Raw genomic sequence first — 18,398 nt, forward strand, 5'->3', positions numbered from 1 at the left:
AGCATTTTATTAATTTGATATTTATGACCAGATATTGCTTGTGCCTTTTCTCCTCTCACTTCATGGAAATACCAGATAAATGATTCGGGAAAAAACACAGTAGAGAAAAATATAAAGCAGTTTTAAAAGATTATTAAGCAAACATCTATAATTTGCTTTTTAGACAAACACATGGCACTTTAAAATGATCATCATGTCAGATGCTGGTGGCTCATGTCTGTACTCCTAGCTGTTCAAGGGCTGAGATCTGAAGACTATGGCCCAACACAGTCAGCTCAGTAAAATTGTTGAGGCTCTTATCTCTAATTAACCAGTTATGGCACAAGTAGTAGTGCCAGCCTTGAGCAACAAACCTACGGAACTAGCCCCAGATCCTGAATTGAAACTCAAATACTGGCATAAAAATAATCAAACCTATCAAAATTATTTTAGTTTATTATTCTGAACTTCAAAAAGTTGCACAAAAGCCTGTAAGACAACATGCAATGTAACCAGGGCTTCTTCATCAGAGCCACCCTGGACTTTTTCATTTGAAATTTATTTTTATTATATCTACCTCAAGTTCAGTGATGTATTAAAAGTTCTATGCTTTTACTTTTCTAGTTCTTTTGCCATTACTCTCTAAAATACATGGAACCAGGAAATCAAAAGTGACAGAAAGAATTCTCTCAAGGGTACATTTAGTGGTTAGTAATTGCCAAGCTTCAGCTATGTGTGCCCAGAAAACAGTTACACTTGTGTGCATGGAGACTGAAAAGAACATGACTTTCTTTCATTTCTTCTGATACTTTAATCCCTCTTTTATTATCAACAAATGTAGTTTATGGGCAAATACACTACTGGTGCCCCTTTCATCTTTATTATCTTTGTTTCCATTTTGTGTGTTTCTCCTTGTAATTTCTATTGGTAATTTCTTTTTCTCTTCCCACTGACTTCTTGTTTCACCATTATAAAGTCATGACCACATCTAGAAGACAGTCCCTTATCTTTTATTTAGTACCTTTCCTATACTTTCAGATTTCAGTGTATTGGGTGAGAATAATATAGCCTGCATCTTAGTTCTATACCTCTTAATATTTTTTGGTCCAATTATTAAAATGCACGAAGTCTTTTCCTGTGATATAAAGTATACTTATTTATGTACTCATTTGGTTCTCTAATACAAATGCCCTAAGTTGTACTAAATGTCATGCAGATGAAATAACAGAGACATGTACAAACAGATCAATATATGTCTTGTGGGGTGATATTATATTGAGCTATAGAGAAGATAAGAACTATTAGATGAAAAATATTTGGGAGTCAAATACCAAATACCATCAGATACTTAGTGTTACAAAATCGAAAGAAAGCATAGGTATTACAGATTCTATGGAATATGGGTGTAGAGACAAGAGAGGCCTCCTACCCTGAATACATGCTATTCAAACTGAGATGCAGATGACCAGAAGAAACTCTCCATGGGAATCTCTCCCATATGGAGTGAAGACAGTAATCTTAGAAAGAGAAAGAGGAGGTAAAACACTCAAAATGGGGCCAAGTTTTGCATCTGTGGGAAACAGAAAACAAACTTTTAGATCATAGAGCAGGAGAATAGAGAATTTTAGATAATATCTCAAGGACTAAAATGTGAGGTATAACTCAAAGAATTTGATTGAAGGTCTCCTAAAAGTCTGAAAATAAGTATCTTAAAATAATAGTCTCAATGTATTTCAGGGATGTTTGATGGCAGGGCATTTCTATGTGAATACTGCTAGATCTACAATAGCTAATTTTCTCTGCATCTCGGGTTTTATGTGTAATTTTCTTCCATTTCTTTAACCCAAACTCTTGTTCAGAAGCATGGATCGGTGGCTAAAGATATGATTATAGTATTGTGTCTCTCCTTGCCACTGATAGCAGTCAAATCATCTAAGTGAGAGGACCAGTTTTCAGATGGACTAAAATCAAAGGACAAAGACAAAGAACTCACATATTCCTTGAAAAGCACAGCCTCTGTGATTGGTGTGTGTGTGTGTGCCAGTACAGTGGCTTGAATTCAACATCTTCACTTTAGGCGAGGGATCTACTACTTGAACTACATTCTCCACTGCAAACATTTTTGGTAGTTAATTACAGCTAAGAGTCTCACAAATGTTTTTCCTCTAGCTGGCTTTGAAACAGAATCCTCACTTCTTTGGCTCCTGAGTAGCACCTGGCTGCACAGTGTTTTATACATAGTATAATTATATATAATATAGAGTAATATAAAATAATATATAATGTATAAATATTTATATAAAATTATATACTGCAAAATTATGTATAATGAGAAATGTGTATATTATATAATTATACATGATTTTACTATATTGATGTTTACAGAAAAGCTGAAAAGAAGATATATATATATATATATATATATATATATATATTGCCAGTCCTGGGCTTGAGCTTAAGGCCTGAGCACTGTCCTTGGACTTTCTCAAGGCTAGAGCTCTACCACTTGAGCTTCAGCACCACTTCTGGCTTTTTTTTTTTCTATGTAGGTGGTGCCAAGGAATCGAACCCAAGTCTTCGTGTATGCTAAGCAAGCACTCTACCACTAGGCCAAACTCCTGGCCCAAAGATATATATTTCATATATACTGCATCCCTAGGATTACATCTGTAATCCTAGCTACCCAGGAAGCTGATATCCAAAGATCAAGGTTTTAAGGTTTCAAGCTAGTCTGGGCTTGAAAAATTAGACAATTATCTCCACGTAACCAGAAAAAGTCAGACTCAAGTGGTAAATCATTAGCCTTGAGTGAAAAAGCCAAGTGAGAGTTTAAGGTCCTGAGTTCAATTTCAGTACAGGCAAAGAAGAAGGAGGAGGAGGAGAGAAGGAGGAGAAGGAGGGGGGAAGAAAGAAAGAAAGAGAGAGGGAGGGAGGAAAGGAAGGAAGGAAAGTTCCCAATGGTTTTATAAGAATACCATACAGTGAGATGCTCTCATACTGTATCAGGGTAGATGGCAGTGTCTGGATAGAGTACAGATAGCTCATCTCTCCCAGCTTCAGATACATTACACAGATGAGTCATTGTAAGAACCACACAGCCAGCAGTGTAGATCTATGTCTTCCACATAAGCCATCTGAACTGGAACTAGGTAGATTGAGGGGATGGGTGGAGTTGGAAGAGATGGGAGAGAATGATGAAAGATAAGTTGTACTCTGATGATGAGGATAATGAAAGATAAATGGTACACAGATTAAGAGAAATTATACTCATAAACTGACATGTTGGATTGAAAGTCTTTTGCACAACTACATAAGAATAATAAAAATAAAACAAAAATAAAATGAAATAACAATGGGAAAAGTTCTATCCCAGGCTCTTCTACTAACTTCTCGTTGGAAAAGTGTGTGTGTGTTGGGGGGGAGGTATTGTGTTTTAATACTGGTTGCTCATCTGTACAATGTTGATGTTGATGTATGACATTTCTAGTCCTAAGATTATGTGATTCTAAACATTCTTGGGTAGAAGATATAGCTCAATGGTAAAGCACCTTCCCAGCATGTGCAAGGCATATTTTCCATCCAAAGAACCCCAAAAAAGAAACATTTCTAGAGCATGATTTTATTAGTCCAATAATTATCCAGAGTTCCACTTGTTGACAATCGAAATGTCTGTGTTGGGCAAACACTATGGTGGGGAGGGTACCAGGCTTTACTATTTACCTCTCATGACACTTGTATCCTAAGAAAGGAACAAATTGTGAAAGGAAAGATGAAAATTCAATTCCTTCATTCGTATTTGTCCCAAGGACTCACTTGAGTTGCAAAAGATTCAGGAGTAAATGTTGTAATTTGTCTTTTGGAAAATATCAGAAGCAGTGTACATTTTTTTTGCCAGTTTTGGGGCTTGAACTCACTGTCCTCGGGCTTTCTCAAGGCTAGATCTCTACCCATTAATCCACAGCTCCATTTCTGGCTTTTTCTATGTATATGTGGTACCAAGGAATTGAACCCCAGTCTTTGTGCCTGCTAGGCAAGCACTCCACGATATGAGGCCAAAATCCTGGCCCCCAGAAGCAATTTTTTTAAGAAAAAAATTAATGTTGACTCTTTGTGGAAACCTTGCTTGATTGAGGATGCTTGCTGAGCAGTCCGGATGTTCTCAGCTGCCAATAACTTGTACAGAACCCGTGATTGCAAAATCACAAGCATTTCACAATAGTGGAAACCTTTCATTAACCACAATAAGTGTCAGAGTGGACTTTTTTTTAATACAGGGTTAAGAAGACTTAGAGCTTTAAGAACACAAACAGAGATTGTCTAATAAGGTGTCATAATCAGCAAAGGATTTCATAATATACTTTTATGCCTCATTGTATATCTGACCCAGAATATTCATCCTACTAATACTGGAATTGACGCAACTTGCCTGTGGCTCGACTGGCTGTAAAATCAGTTTCAAAAGAGAGAGCAAGGGAAATAAGGAAGAGAGGGAGGAAGGGGAGAAGAGGAGGGGGGAAAATAAGAGAGAAGGGAGAGGAAGAGGAGATATAAAAATGGGTGAGAGGAGGAAGGAAGACAAGGAGAAGTGGGAAGAGGAAAGATGAAGAGAAAAGAGGGAAAGGAGAAGGGGAAAGAATAAATGGAGCAGAGGAAGAGAAACTATTCTGTCACATATTTCAAATGACTAGAGCCAGTCATTTCTCAGCATTGAGACAAGTAGGAATGTCAAACAGGACCTTTAAGTTGTTCTTAGGTTTAAAATCAGACCTGATAGAAAACCCTGAAGCTTTGTATATCATTAGAGCCTTGTCAGACTACAAGTAATATGTGTCAGTGATTGGTTGGCTAAAAGCTGGAGTATTCTGAGGGCACAGGGAATTCAGATGTACCTAGAAGTAGATATGTATCTGTAGCCATTCAAGGGTGGCACAAAGCTGCTTTTTTTTTTTTTCAGACTCCCTCAGTAATGCTGGTATCTGTTTCCATTGAAGTGTGTGCCAGACTTTAGATGGCTGTAGCTGGCATTTCAGAGCTGTGCAATGTAAAACTGAAAAAAAAAATGGGCACATTCTTCCTGAAATGGCTACACAAATGAAGCATTTTGCTCTCTTCCCCAGTTGTCTGGGCCTACCTTTGTTGTTTCCAGATCTGAAGTCTGAAGAGCATAAGCCTTTCCCCTGTAGGCAGCATCTTCAGTGCCGTTTTTGCCAGGATGGTTTTGCCTTGTTAAAATATACCCTGTGTATTAAAATGGAATTGTCACTGCTGGGTAGTACAGCCTAATGTGGTTTGACACTATGTGCCTGCAGCTACAGAAAACAGACTTTTATTGCATTTATTCTTTCAGAGAAGAGTCTCTAAAGACTCACAGCAGACATTCAGTTAGTTAAATCTGAATGAACCCAAAGTGAACAATCTATGCTACTCTTCGTGTTCAAAAGAACAGCCCCCATCTGGCCTGATACAGTTGTAAAACAGTGTTAAGAAAAGATGATTACATTTAGAAACCAAAAGGGAAGACTTGAAGTGTTTAAACTAGAACAAAAAATATTGCAGATGTTAGACATTTGATTTTCTTTTCTTTTTTTACTTTTCTTTCCCCTGGCACTGGTGCTTGAATTTAAGGTGTAGACAATATCCCTTACTTTTACACTCGAGACTGGCACTCTACCACTTGAGCCACAGCTCTACTTCAGCTTTTTAGTGGTTAACTGAAAATAATAGTCTCAACACTTTCAAACCTCAATCTTCAGTCTCAGCATCAGCCTCCTGATTAGCCAGGATTAGTGGTGACCACCACTGGTGCCCAGCTTATTTTCTTTCTTAGCTTGCTCTTTGTTGCCTAAGGCACATAATGAAGGATCAGCAAGCACACACACCCTCTAATCCCAATCTAGTACTGGCCTACATTTAGAATTCCATGTCATTTTAAAACAAAAGAAAAGATTTGATTTGTAGAACTTTGCAAGTATGCTTTAGAGTCTTAACTGCTCTTTATCTAGATGAGTACCCAGAGAGACTAAACAGAGTAAGGGACCCCAGGGCATTTGAGTTTCATTCTGTAGATCTCCTGGAAAAAAAATTCCATGAAATAACATCTATAGTTGGTAAGGGCTTATATTTCCTTTTCCATTCATGTCTCTGTTAGGAAGAAAGGCTATTTTCCCTAAGAGATAGTAGATAGTAGATCCTGATGGAGAGATAGGAAGAATACAGTTTAAATGCTTTTGTTCATGGAAAAAGAAATTTCCCCTGCTGAAAAAAAAAATAAGCCAGGCACTGGTGGTTCATGCCTGTAATCCTAGCAACTCAGGCAGCTTAGATCTGAGGATGGTGGTTTCAACACAGCCCAGGGAAGGAAAGTTCTTGAGATTCTTATCTTCATTTAACCACCAGAAAACCCAAAGTGGTAATGTGGCTCAAAGTGATAGAGTGCTAGCCTTGAGGAAAAATTGCTCAGCAACAGTGCCCAGGCCCTGAGTTTAAACCCCAGGACTACCTTCACCACTACCACCAGCAACAACAAGAACAAATTAGGCAAATTTGAAGAGTTCCTTTGAAAGGCTCCATTGGAAGAAAAAGTGGAAAAATTGTATTGTAGTGAATATTTACAATGAAGAAATATCATTTCTGCCTCTCTTACCAAAATGGCTCCTGATTTGAGGCATTTTATGATTCAGTTTAACAAAATGCTATTTTTGCTTTTGTTTTTACTTCTTTAGTGCACATGTGTCTTTGTTGTGGGGCTTAAACTTGTGACCATAGGCTCTCATTTGACCTTTTCATTCAAGGCTGGAGCTCTACTCTTTGGACCACAGCTCCACTTCTGCCTGAGCTGATCAGCAAAGCACAATGCTCAGAACCCAGCCTCCTGTACAGCTAGGTACACAAGTGTAAACCATTAGCACCTGGGTTATTTTTCAGTTCTTAAAATTGAATGCCAGGAAGCTCAAAAAACCTTTTCATCTGTACATCACATTAATTCATGCTTAAGATTTCCTTCCCAAATAACACTTATGTGGGTCTTTTGTATCATCTGATAAAATGAATACTCATCTGATAACGTCAACCCAATTCCCTGAATTTTCTTTTTGTTGTCAGATAAGCTACATAAATTAGGTGGCTCAGTGAAAGATAGCAAGGCAAGAGTCCTTGTTAAAGAAAAAAAGAGAGAAGTGTTAAATTTTGAAATAGTTACAGCATAGCTTTCAACATAGTTCTCAAGTCCTTGAAGTTGATCTGGCTGTTGACAGAAGTTACCAATACAGAATGACTTTATCTCATACTTCATAGGAATGCACATTTAAAAACCAGACTTTCATTTATCCAAAATTAATTGCAGTACATCAGTGATATTGATGAGGTATCACAGATAGCCTGCCTTCATCTCCTGGTCTATCTGAGTCTCCTAGGTGAATATTTCACTCAGCTATGTGGTCTCCTCCCCTCATCCGATTGTGCAGAAGACGCTAGTCCAGCTCCTCCTTTGTCCTACTAATTTCTCCCCATATCTGTTCTGCAGTTGAGGCTGTTTCCCTGTGTCTTCCTCCCTTCTAGGCCTCTCACACTTGAATTCCTGTTCCCTAAATGCAAGTGTATGATTGACTTAGCATTTGTTAACATATTTTTCCTTATTTTATTTATTCTATATGTCATATGCTCACATGAGATGGTCCTGAAAACCCGTCTAACATTTAGACAATGAAAAGAATACACGTTATGGCAAAGCACTCTGTTCCAAGAACATAAAACAAAATGAAAAGCAAAAAACACAAACATATATTTTACCTTTTGAATTCATTTCAAACATTTCATACATATTATTTCATAAGTACATATGCTATGTCTGAAGTTTTCTTTTGCTTTTTGTGTACTCTTTGAATAACTCAGTTTTCTTCAGCCAGAATCAAGTCTAAGTTGTTATCATTCTCCTTGAATTTTTATAAAATAATAGAGCCCAGTTATAATTCATCACTTGTAAATTGTTGTAAATGATAATGTGCTTGAGACAGGGTGATACTGCCAAGATTTTCTCTCAAGATGTTTAGCCTTTAGAAGGTGAAGTTTTACACAAGAACCCTGGTATAGAAATACTAATAACTTTAAAATATTTTAAAAATAAAGAACTATCCCCAAATGCAAAATTCAGAACATATAGAGTCTGAAGTAATTCTTTTTAGATACCTTTCATACACTAACTTTTCAAAAGTAATGGTGGAATGCTGATCAATGCAATACTGTATTATTTACCATTCTGGGCAATGTACTGTTGTAACAAAACCAAGATTATAGAGACCTCCTAGTTGTTTTTGTATAATCTTGAATTCTGTTGGGGTATCTGTTTAAGTTCCTGAGAAGATAACTTTTCCCCTCCACCATTAGTGTCCTTATTGATATGACATAGGTCATAATGTCTCAGGGCTTCTGCTGGGTAAGAGCCCAGCTTACTGCCATCTTCACAGACAATTCTGCATAGGTGGGCTACTCTCAACAATGATGTCTCTGTGTTCTTTCCCTGTCAGCCTGATTGTTGTCATTATCTCACTAGTTGACAATTCACATTAATTTTTGTCACATTTTCCATTGCTTTCTTACTTTCTTTTCTTTCCCTCTTCTTTTCTTTTATCTTTTTTTTAAAAAAAACAATATGAATAACAACACAAGCCTATGATCTCTTGTTTGCCTTCTTTTCCCAGAATGGAGTCCACTGAAAAATGTGAAGTGGTAATTCAACATTTTAATGGAAAATACCTGAAAACACCACCAGGCATCCCAGGTAAGAAATGTCATTAAGAAATCTCTCAAACCAGTGCTAGACCTATTGCTGTTATTCAAAGAGGACATGGTAAGGCATTTTTTGGTGTTTGGAAAAAGATTCTTTGATAAGATGTGCATTTATAAATAACATACAATAACTCATCTTCCTCAAAAGTGTATTGGTGGTTCTTCTTTGGTTTTTCTTTGAATCTCTGTTACATCATTTCACAAAGTGGCCTAGAAGGAAAACACAGCAAAGCAGAAATAAAGAATGTAGTTGAAATGAGGGAAGTTAATGACTCTTAACATAAATATTGCAACCTTGATATATAATTAATAAAGGAGCTGAGCATGATGGAAGCCAAGATGGATGCCAGATCCTAACCATTTCCTACCAGCCCACGTAAACAACAGTACAGGACAGTCAATTTAGAAACTTAGGCCATTTAGCACCATCATGAAATCTGAAGGGAGTAATTTTACATTTTATGTAAATATCAGTTACAAACACACTAAATTAATATTCTCCCTTAACTATCTCCATGTGAAGTAGTTCCAATCTAGACTATCCAATGACATCTCCCATCTCCTCAAGGCAAAATTCTGAAGGTGTCACACACATTATTAAGAAGATATAATTCTATGCTCTTAAGAATTGCATTCCCCAGAAAAGAGCTGACTATATTATCAGAGTTACAAATGCCTCAACTTCATAGTAACCTGATTGTAAGATGCATGGGAGATAATTTGATATGAGGTAAGTTTCTTTTTTTTCCGCCAGTTAAAGAACAAAGATGCACAAAAGTGCTTAAAGTAAGTTAAATACGTTTGTTTACTGGTAAAAGGAGAGGAAGAAGAGTTAGTGGAGCCTATCCTGGTGGTTCACTCCTGTAATCCTCGCTACTCAAAAGGCTGAGACATGAGGATCCTGGTTTAAAACCAGCCAGGGCAGGAAAGACTGGAAGAGTCTTATCTCCAAGTACTCACCAAAATGCCAAGTTGGAGGTGTGGCTCAAGTGGTAGAGCTCTAGTCTTGTGTAACAAAGCTAAAGGACAGTGCTTAAGCTAGGTGGAAGGACTGTAGAAGGAAGTGGGGGGATGGTGGTGGGGGCAGAGAGAAGAAAAGGGAGGAGGAAGTTGCTAATGGGAGTAGGCTCTGTAAAGAAAGACATTTCCTGTTGAGTATGCAGTCTCTGAGCCAGCCAGATGTTTGTCCCTAGGTCTCTCACTCTTAGGGAAGTGTATCTTTGGGCATGGATTCTCTTCCTTCTTAATGTGCTTGATTAAACTTGGCCATGCCATTGCTGGAAGCCATTGTGACTGGTTCCCTCTCCACCTGAACCTAAGCAATTAAGTTCCTGTCTGAATAGACTTCTCCTACCTCAAAGCTGGGCTTGTTTTCCTCCTTTCCTAAAATGCTTTCTGATTGGATCCCTTGCTAGGAACTCGAGGTTTTCTGAGCTTGCCTTCTACCATACAACTTTTTTAAGCCAGGTGTCTGACTTGGAACCCTACAAGTTAACTGGCTTTAAGGGAGATGATTAGTTCTGTTCCATCGTTCCTCTCCACTATGACCTTTAATTCCAACTGCCATTTTCTTCTAAATACCCACCCAAGTTTAGCTATCCTTATCTTCAAAAACTAAATAAAGCTAAACCGAGAAAAAATTATAATAGATAACTGTTTGCCTACTGGGCATTGACTTTTTCCTCCCTTTGTTACAATGCTTCTTAGAGGGGAAAGTGCAGATTCTTCAGTTTTTGTGTATTTCCTCTTTGCCTTCTAAGCTGGATTTCAAGTGTGTGTTCCACAATGCATGTTCTATGCAAAACCCATTAAGAGACTCTGAGGTTTGGGTATTTCCATTCCTCAGACTACGTTGAGGTTATATAGAAGAGGAAATATGAACACAAGGGTCGATATTGTTGTGTAGTCAGGGCTTTTATAACTGGATTGGTTTGGGGAGGATGTCAAGAAAGCAGGGTGATCCTTCACACTACACTTGGATGATGTAGAAAATCTGAAGAGGCCACTCACCAGTTCACTAGCAAGTGGGCACACAGGATGGCTGGCCTTGATTTGGTTAACTTCCATTTAGCATATTCCACGGAGAATCGACTGCATTATGATCCAATCACAGACATATGGTGTTGTTAAGAAACAAGTTAGCAGTTTTCATCTCAGCATGTAAGCTGCCCTTGCCTTGTAGAAGACATGCTATTTTTTTCTCTCTCTTTTAGCATAAACAGACATTTTAAGACGCTTTGCTCAGACTTGTCATTGAATAGAGGAGTTGGATGGTTAGTGGGTTTTCTTCCCATTTATCTAACAGATGCCTGCCTACTTCAAAGGCGTTCAAACTAGGTGTGAATTATATGTCTATGTAGAAAAAGATAAGCAATCTATGTAGAAATTGTTGTTAATCTAATTTTCAACACAAGTTTTAACTTTCTGGTTGCTTCCTTCTTGGGAAAGATGTAGTGAAATCTTTCTTGATCGGATTGACTTGAAAATATGTTGTATGATTTTTCCCCTCAGACCGTTTAGCTGAATTACATAATTGAATACTAAAGACAAAGCAAGGGAATACAAATCCCTAAATGTCCCAGCATCCTTCGTGAATATATTGTCTGTGATATTAACCTATCTAATATCATAGCTACACCCAATGGAAATATTGTGAATAGCAGGAACTTGGTTATGAGTTTCTCGTATCTCCAGGGAGCAAAATAAAATTATAGATATGGTCAGTTATAAAACTCATTGAGATATAACTTAAAGCTTCCAAGCATTGTATTAAATGCAATAGAATTAAATGTGTAATGTTGATCAATAGTACTTGAGTTTGCTTATTTGTGCATTATTTTGGAAATCATATAGAGCTTCATAAATGGGTCAAATTCTAACTAAAGATACTTCATGTTGTGGAACACAGCAGGAGATCACACAGGATTGGGGATATTTGGAAGGTATAGTAGTGGAAAGCCTCATTTCATACAATTTCTAAGTCATGGCAAGGTACAACCAAATCTAGAAAGTGCTGTCTACTTTTATTTCTTCCCATAGCTTATTCAGTAATACAAGTGAAATATTCTCAGACTTTTCTAAACCAATTTTCTATTCATATTTAAGACAAAGTGGAATATCACAAGAAGCCCAGATAACAGGTTGGAGCACAGCTTTGTCTTTGTTTGGAAGATACTGGTTTCCTAATCCTATTCAATATTTTAGAGTGTTTTAGAGAGCTTGCTTGTTGATATACTAATTAAAATCAATACTGATTAAACTGAAGTGTAAATATCATTAAAAATCAGAAAACCTTAATATTATATATTTCTATGATTTAGTAGGTTTGAATTCAGAACTTTATAGTTTTGCAGAGTAAGAATTGATGGTTTTCATGCAATCCTTTCAAATTACATGAAGGAATGACACCCAGCAATCCTATAATTACATGACATCCCCAAGTCCTAAGCAAACCAATGCAAAAATTGAATGCTGACTCATTCAGCTTCCTTTGGATAGAGAAATGAGTCAGCATCCAACCTTTTAGTCTTATTCCAAACAAGGGTAGAGCACTTGGTGCTGTGGGCATATTGTTTACTTCCCAGTTTAGAAATGACATGAGATGCATTCATGTGTCACTGAGCAAATGTGGCATCATTTTAATTTCTGTATCATATATATGTATATGTGGTAGTTATATGCAAGCCCATATAGTCCTTAAGTAGCTGTACAAAAGAATTTAAATTCAACATGTCAAGTTATAAGATCAGTGTATACCGATCAGTATCACTCGTCCCATCCCTTTCCACTCTTTCTATCAACTTCATCTATCCCTTTAAGTTTCCTGGTTCTATTTCATATGCATATGTTGGATATTATGACTGTATTCATCCTATATTACTCTTCCCTCTCTTCTGCTGCCCCTTCTCTTGACCTTCCACCCCAGAGAAAATTATGTTTCAATTTCCTAATACTCATTTTGTTAAACTGAAGTTAGTCATTTGAAGAGGTTACACTATTGCAATCTGTGTATATGGCTTCATATATGTTTTTGCTGATAATAATGATCATTCTAACAGGACATGAAAAATGAATTATTTTTTCCTCCTTCCCAAATCCCCATTAGAGCTATTTGTTCCTTCCTTCCTTCCTTTCTTCCTTTCTCTCTCTCTCTCTTTCTTCCTTTTTTCTTTCTTTTTTTTAATTCTTCCTTTCTCTTTCCTTTTTTATTTTGCCTGTCCTGGATTTCAAATTCAGGGCCTGAGCACTGTCCTTGAGCTTTTTCAAGGCTAGCCATTGTGCCACAGCACACTTCTGACTCTTTCTGTTTATAAGGTATAGAGGAATGGAATCCAGGGCTTCATGCATGCTAGGCAAGCACTCTACAACTAATCCACACTCCTAGCCCCAAGTACCATTTCTATAAAAGAACAGAGATAGCTACTTCAATCCAAAACTTTGGGATGATATTCAATTGCAAATTTTCAGACTTCACAATTAGGGATATTTATAAGGGCATATAATACTGATCACATATTGTCACCGTAACATTTACTTGAATCCTGGTCAAGGATAATTTGCTTATCAAACATGATTCATGCTCCCAGTGAGCTTCAGTTCCAGACGTATGGAGTGGATTGGAAGGGAGTTTCATTGATAGTTTGCTTTGGATCATGTCTCCTGTCTTTCTGGGAGAACCTCTTGCTTATTTATAAAGAAATAAAAATTTTGTTTGTCACAGGATCTCACCAGGTAGCCCAGCTTAGCCTGACACTTGCATCCTTCAGTCTCAAGTTCACCAGTGTTAAAAAGACTATCATTAATCAATATATGATAGCTTATTAGCATCTGTCTAATGTCTCCAAACTAACATTGTTCAATTCAGATTATACTATCCTCAGATTTTTATTGCCTGTTGCCTGAATTAACAGATATGTGTGTGTGTAATTTATCATTAGCATATATGTCACAAGAAGCTAACAGAAATAAGGCATCAGGTTTCCCTAGCAGTTAGGAAGGAGAAAAGGCCAGAAGCATGTGTTAAACAATGTCAATCCGGTGACCATTCCTTGATCATGCCGTATATTTTGTGTCCCCTAGAGAAAAAATGGAAACACAGCATTCCATAATGTTGCATGTTCTGCTTATTGATCTTGTTGTTTTTGCAACAAAATGAAGGAACATTAGTTGCTTGCCTGACAAACTCCAGACATTTCTTGGTCCTGTAATGAATTGCACAAATTGTACAACCCCAAAGCATTTCATTTTCAAATATCCAGCAAAAGCAGAGGGTAAGTTCCCAGGTCCCTCAAGGAGGTATAGGACATGAACTTGAAATGATCACTTTCAAAGAACCCCCAGAACAAATAACCATGGGGGAAAAACCCCTCCACATGTACCCACAGGTACTGATGAGCTATCTTTAGGTAATTATTTCTTATTCCAATTGAGCTCCAAGAAGCTGGGAAGAGCTAGAAGGGAACTTTTACAATGCAAGCCATTTTGAATTTTTACAAATGTTGTTAGCAATAGAAAATTGGACAAGAAATTAAGTATCATGTAAGGGGGTGAAAGTCTCTGCATAGCACCCATTGTGCATACCTTGTAGTTGGGGTAACAGGTACACACCACCACATCCAGAGTCTATACACTATTATGCCCAAGCTGGATTTGAACTATGATTCTTCCATCTCCACCTCCCAAGTAGCTGGGATTACAGGCTTTAGTCTCTGAATCTGGAAGTTTCTTTTTTATTTTTCTTTTTATTTTTTGCCAGTTGTGGGGCTTGAACTCAGGGACTGAGTACTGTCATTGGACTTTTTTCTCAAGACTACAATGCCACTTGCACCACAATGCCACTTCCAGGTTTTTTCTATGTATGTGGTACCAAGGAATTGAGCCCAGGTCTTCGTGCATAGTAGGCAAGCATTCTACCACTAAGCTAAACTCCCAATTGCATGAATCTGGAAGTTTCTTAACCAATACTTTTGTGCCTTTGGCACAAAACATTATGTTGTTACTTTTTACAACACTTCTTATTCCTATTATAACATTATAGTGGTGTGATATCATTAGTGCTTTTGCTGCAGATATGTAGACCAACAAGTGCAACAGCTTTGTCTGGAGTACTAAGGATCTGCTTAAAGTAGTTATAATTTCATGGGACAGAGAAAAGGGACAAGGAAGATTTTTTTTAGACATCTTTCAACCCATGGACAATCTTTATCAACTATTTATGAAATAGTAAATCTATTCAGGTCTGCACAAATATGTGAATTGAAGACCTCACAGTGAAAGCTTACAAAATGAATAGTAATAAATCCTTCCTTTTATTTCTAAAACTGCCTTCTGTCAGCCTCACTGATGAGTAGTTAAAAGTATTTAGTGTGTGTGTGTGTGTGTGTGTGTGTGTGTGTGTGTGTGCCCAAGGAAGTCTTATTAGCAAGTGAAGAGAGTTGAGTGGCTGAAGGCCAATTAAAGCACAATTTAGAGAGACAAAACTGAATAATTAATGGCTGAATGCATTTCCACATCTACAAATTTCATTTAATAGGTTTGATTTAGAGCAAATTCGAACCAATTTCTGAGTAAATGGACAGCATTCAGAATTAAATATTCGCTGCCACTTCCCTGTAACTGTCATATACACAACTTATTGTTTATGATCTCTTTTTGGGGACTGTAAAGTACAAACCATAAGAAAACATTTTAAGAGGAAAACAAGTGAAAACTCTCATTAGGCAAGCTCTGAACTAGCCATCATTTGTTTATCTTAACTACTTTCTCTGATTTCTCAGGTCTTTCAGCCTATGAGTGATGAACCAATTAGTTTACTGTTATTTTAGTTATATTAGTACAGAAAACAAATCTTCCAAAAGAAATTGGCACGCATATTTTTTAAAGGAAATTCACATATTTGAAGACACATGTGTAGTACTAGATTGTGAGATTTTCTTTCTTTCTTTCTTTCTTTCTTTCTTTCTTTCTTTCTTTCTTTCTTTCTTTCTTTTCTTTCTTCCTTCCTTTCTTTCTCGGTGGGCCTGGGCCTGGGCGCTGTGCCTGAGCTCTTCAGCTCAAGGCTCCCACCTTACTCCTTGAGCCACAGCCCCACTTCTAGTTTTCTAGTGGTTAATTGGAGATAAGAGTCTCATAGACTTTAGTGCCCTGGCTGTCTTTCAACTGAGATCCTCAGATCTCAGCCTCCTGAGTAGCTAGGATTACAGGTGTAAACCACTGCACCTGGCAATTGTGAGATTTTCTGAAACAGATTGTTGGCCCTTATCTTCTCCCCTTTCCTTTAAATAATCATTCTACAAACTTTTAGGGATGCAATTATTCTGACGTTTTCTTTGTCTCCTGCATGTAACTCAAAGCTTGGTAAAGGACAATACTAATAATCATTGATTCACTAAATAAATATCTGGTCATGGAAGGCAAATTGAAGCTTCTTAAAGGTCTCTCTCAGTTCTAACTCCAGAGCTTTAAATGTGTTAGCTTATCTGGAAAAGAAGAATTTGTAGATATAATTAATATTTGCCATTGAATTGACCTTAAATAAATTATCATGGATGCCTGAGTGGTCCTTTAAGTCAGAAGTCCTTAATAGTGAAAGGAAAGATCAAAATGGGACAATGTGAAAAAGGATTAACCTATCATTGCTGGAACTGAAATGAGCAAGAATGTAGATTCTCCTTGAGACATTCCAGGAATAAATTCAACTCTTGATTTTAGCCCATTGTTTCTTTGTCAGACCTTTGATCTACAGAATTACAAGATTAAAAATTTGTGCTCGTTTATGACAGAGTTGATTGCTTGTTGTAGCAGCTATTGAAAGCTCAAATCTTGTTATAGAATTTATTTAAACTAAATTTCATCTAACAATTTTTTTAATTTAGATTTTATTTTTTGTTGGTTGTGGAGCTTAAACTCTGGTCCTGGGTGCTGTCTCTGAGCTCTTCAGCTCAAGGCTAACAACCATATGAGCCATAGTACCACTTCCAATTTTCTGGTGGTTAATTGAAGATAAGAATCTCATGAAATCTAGAAATCAGATATGATAATATTTATGCTCATAAATGTTTTACAGATAAAATTAAATGCCTTGTGTAAATTCCTAATTTAAAAAAAAGAGTCTCATAGACTTTTTGTGCCCAGGTTGGTTTTGAACTGAGATCCTCGGATCTCATACTCCTGCATAGCTAGGATGACACGCATGAGCCACCAGTGACCACCCATCTAATAATTTTGTTTTTTTTTTTTTTTTTTTGCTAGTCGTGGGCTTGAGCTCAGGGCCTGAGCACTGTCCTTGGACTTTCTCAAGGCTAGAGCTCTATCACTTGAGCCTCAGCACCACTTCTGCCTTTTCTTTTTCTATGTATCTGGTACCAAGGAATCAAATCTGGGTCTTTGTGCATGCTAGGCAAGCATTCTACCACCAGGCCAAATACCAGGCTCCCCATCTAATAGTTTTCATAAACAACATTTTTCAACAAACTGTGGAACTCTACTTGTTTCTCTTAATTTGACTTAAATGCTATGAGCATTTGCATTTCTTGTATGTTAAACAGGAACAAAAATCTTTTGAATTATTTTGACACTATTTCTCTATATTTTCTCATAAAGGAATAAATATGGAAGATTATTAAGCCAGAAAAGATTTCCTTTACAAAGAGGCATTCTTTTATCTCAGAGTATATCAGTTTTGATCCAAATAAATAGTATATTAATTTAAACAATTCCATAATAAAATATGCAGAGAAAATTTATCAATTGCAAATCTAAAAACATGGAAATGTGCATTTCTTAGTGCTTAACTTTTAGTGCTTTCAATAATTCCCATTATTGAAAATGTAGTAGGACTTGAACAAACAAACTGAAGTTCATCAAATTTACATTGCTGGTATCAGCTGCAAGTTTTTGTCAATTGGATGTAAAGCATTGATAATTCCCTACCATGAGCAATTTGCTATCCCATAAACAATGGGTGTCCTAAAGTCGTATGTGACCTAGGTGGTTGAGTTTTCCATAAGGGATCAGTGCTGGAGATACAAGATAAAGACTTAGGAGCACAAAATATAAATATTTATTATGTGTTAACAAAATTCTTATGACCCCTGTGACTGAACCAAACTTCAAGTGAATTTTTAAAAATATTTAGGACTATATTATATGATATCTGAGACCTTGTAAGCATCAAACCATAATCATTTCCTACTGAAGTGATAATGATTTCACTTGGTGAATCACTGAGCTGCCCAACAATGTATGCAGATTCTAACCTTTTGGGATACAGAAGATGTTAATGCTCCCTCCCAGGGATGCTCCCACCATTGAGTGCTTACATTCCTCTCTTTGGATGACTGCCCTTCGATGTTAAAGCATGTTTGCACCTTGAGCAACGAGAGTCAGAAGTGCTAGGAATTTACATGCTTTGGTGGTTCAGCCCATACATGAGTGGATTACAGTAATCATTTTCCATTTCTTTTGAGGATAGTACAGAACTTACCTAGGCTATCTCCAAAGCTTCCCTGAAGAGCTCTGAAGTCATATTTTGTTTGACTTTTAATTTTGCATGTGTGGGTGGTGGAGATTTGAAGCATGAACTCAGAGCCTCTGTTTTTAAGTTTTCTGGGGCCTAAGGCTGGTGCTACTCCACT

At 37.0% G+C, this 18,398-nt stretch overlaps 1 protein-coding gene across 5 annotated transcripts in view; it reads left to right on the forward strand.

Annotated features, from left to right (window-relative positions):
* The window catches only part of Rbms3 (RNA binding motif single stranded interacting protein 3), a 765,138-nt gene that overhangs the window by 509,792 nt on the left and 236,948 nt on the right, over positions 1 to 18,398 (forward strand). For all 5 annotated transcript variants that reach the window (XM_090351790.1, XM_090351792.1, XM_090351794.1 and 2 more), the window contains exon 6: positions 8,676 to 8,755. In XM_090351790.1, coding sequence (XP_090207916.1) covers positions 8,676 to 8,755 — 80 coding nt within the window. The remainder of the gene's footprint in view (positions 1 to 8,675; positions 8,756 to 18,398) is intronic.

Source organism: Megascapheus bottae, chromosome 18 (genome assembly GCF_031878675.1).
Source record: "Megascapheus bottae isolate mThoBot1 chromosome 18, mThoBot2.hap1, whole genome shotgun sequence".
NCBI classification, from domain to species: domain Eukaryota; kingdom Metazoa; phylum Chordata; class Mammalia; order Rodentia; family Geomyidae; genus Megascapheus; species Megascapheus bottae.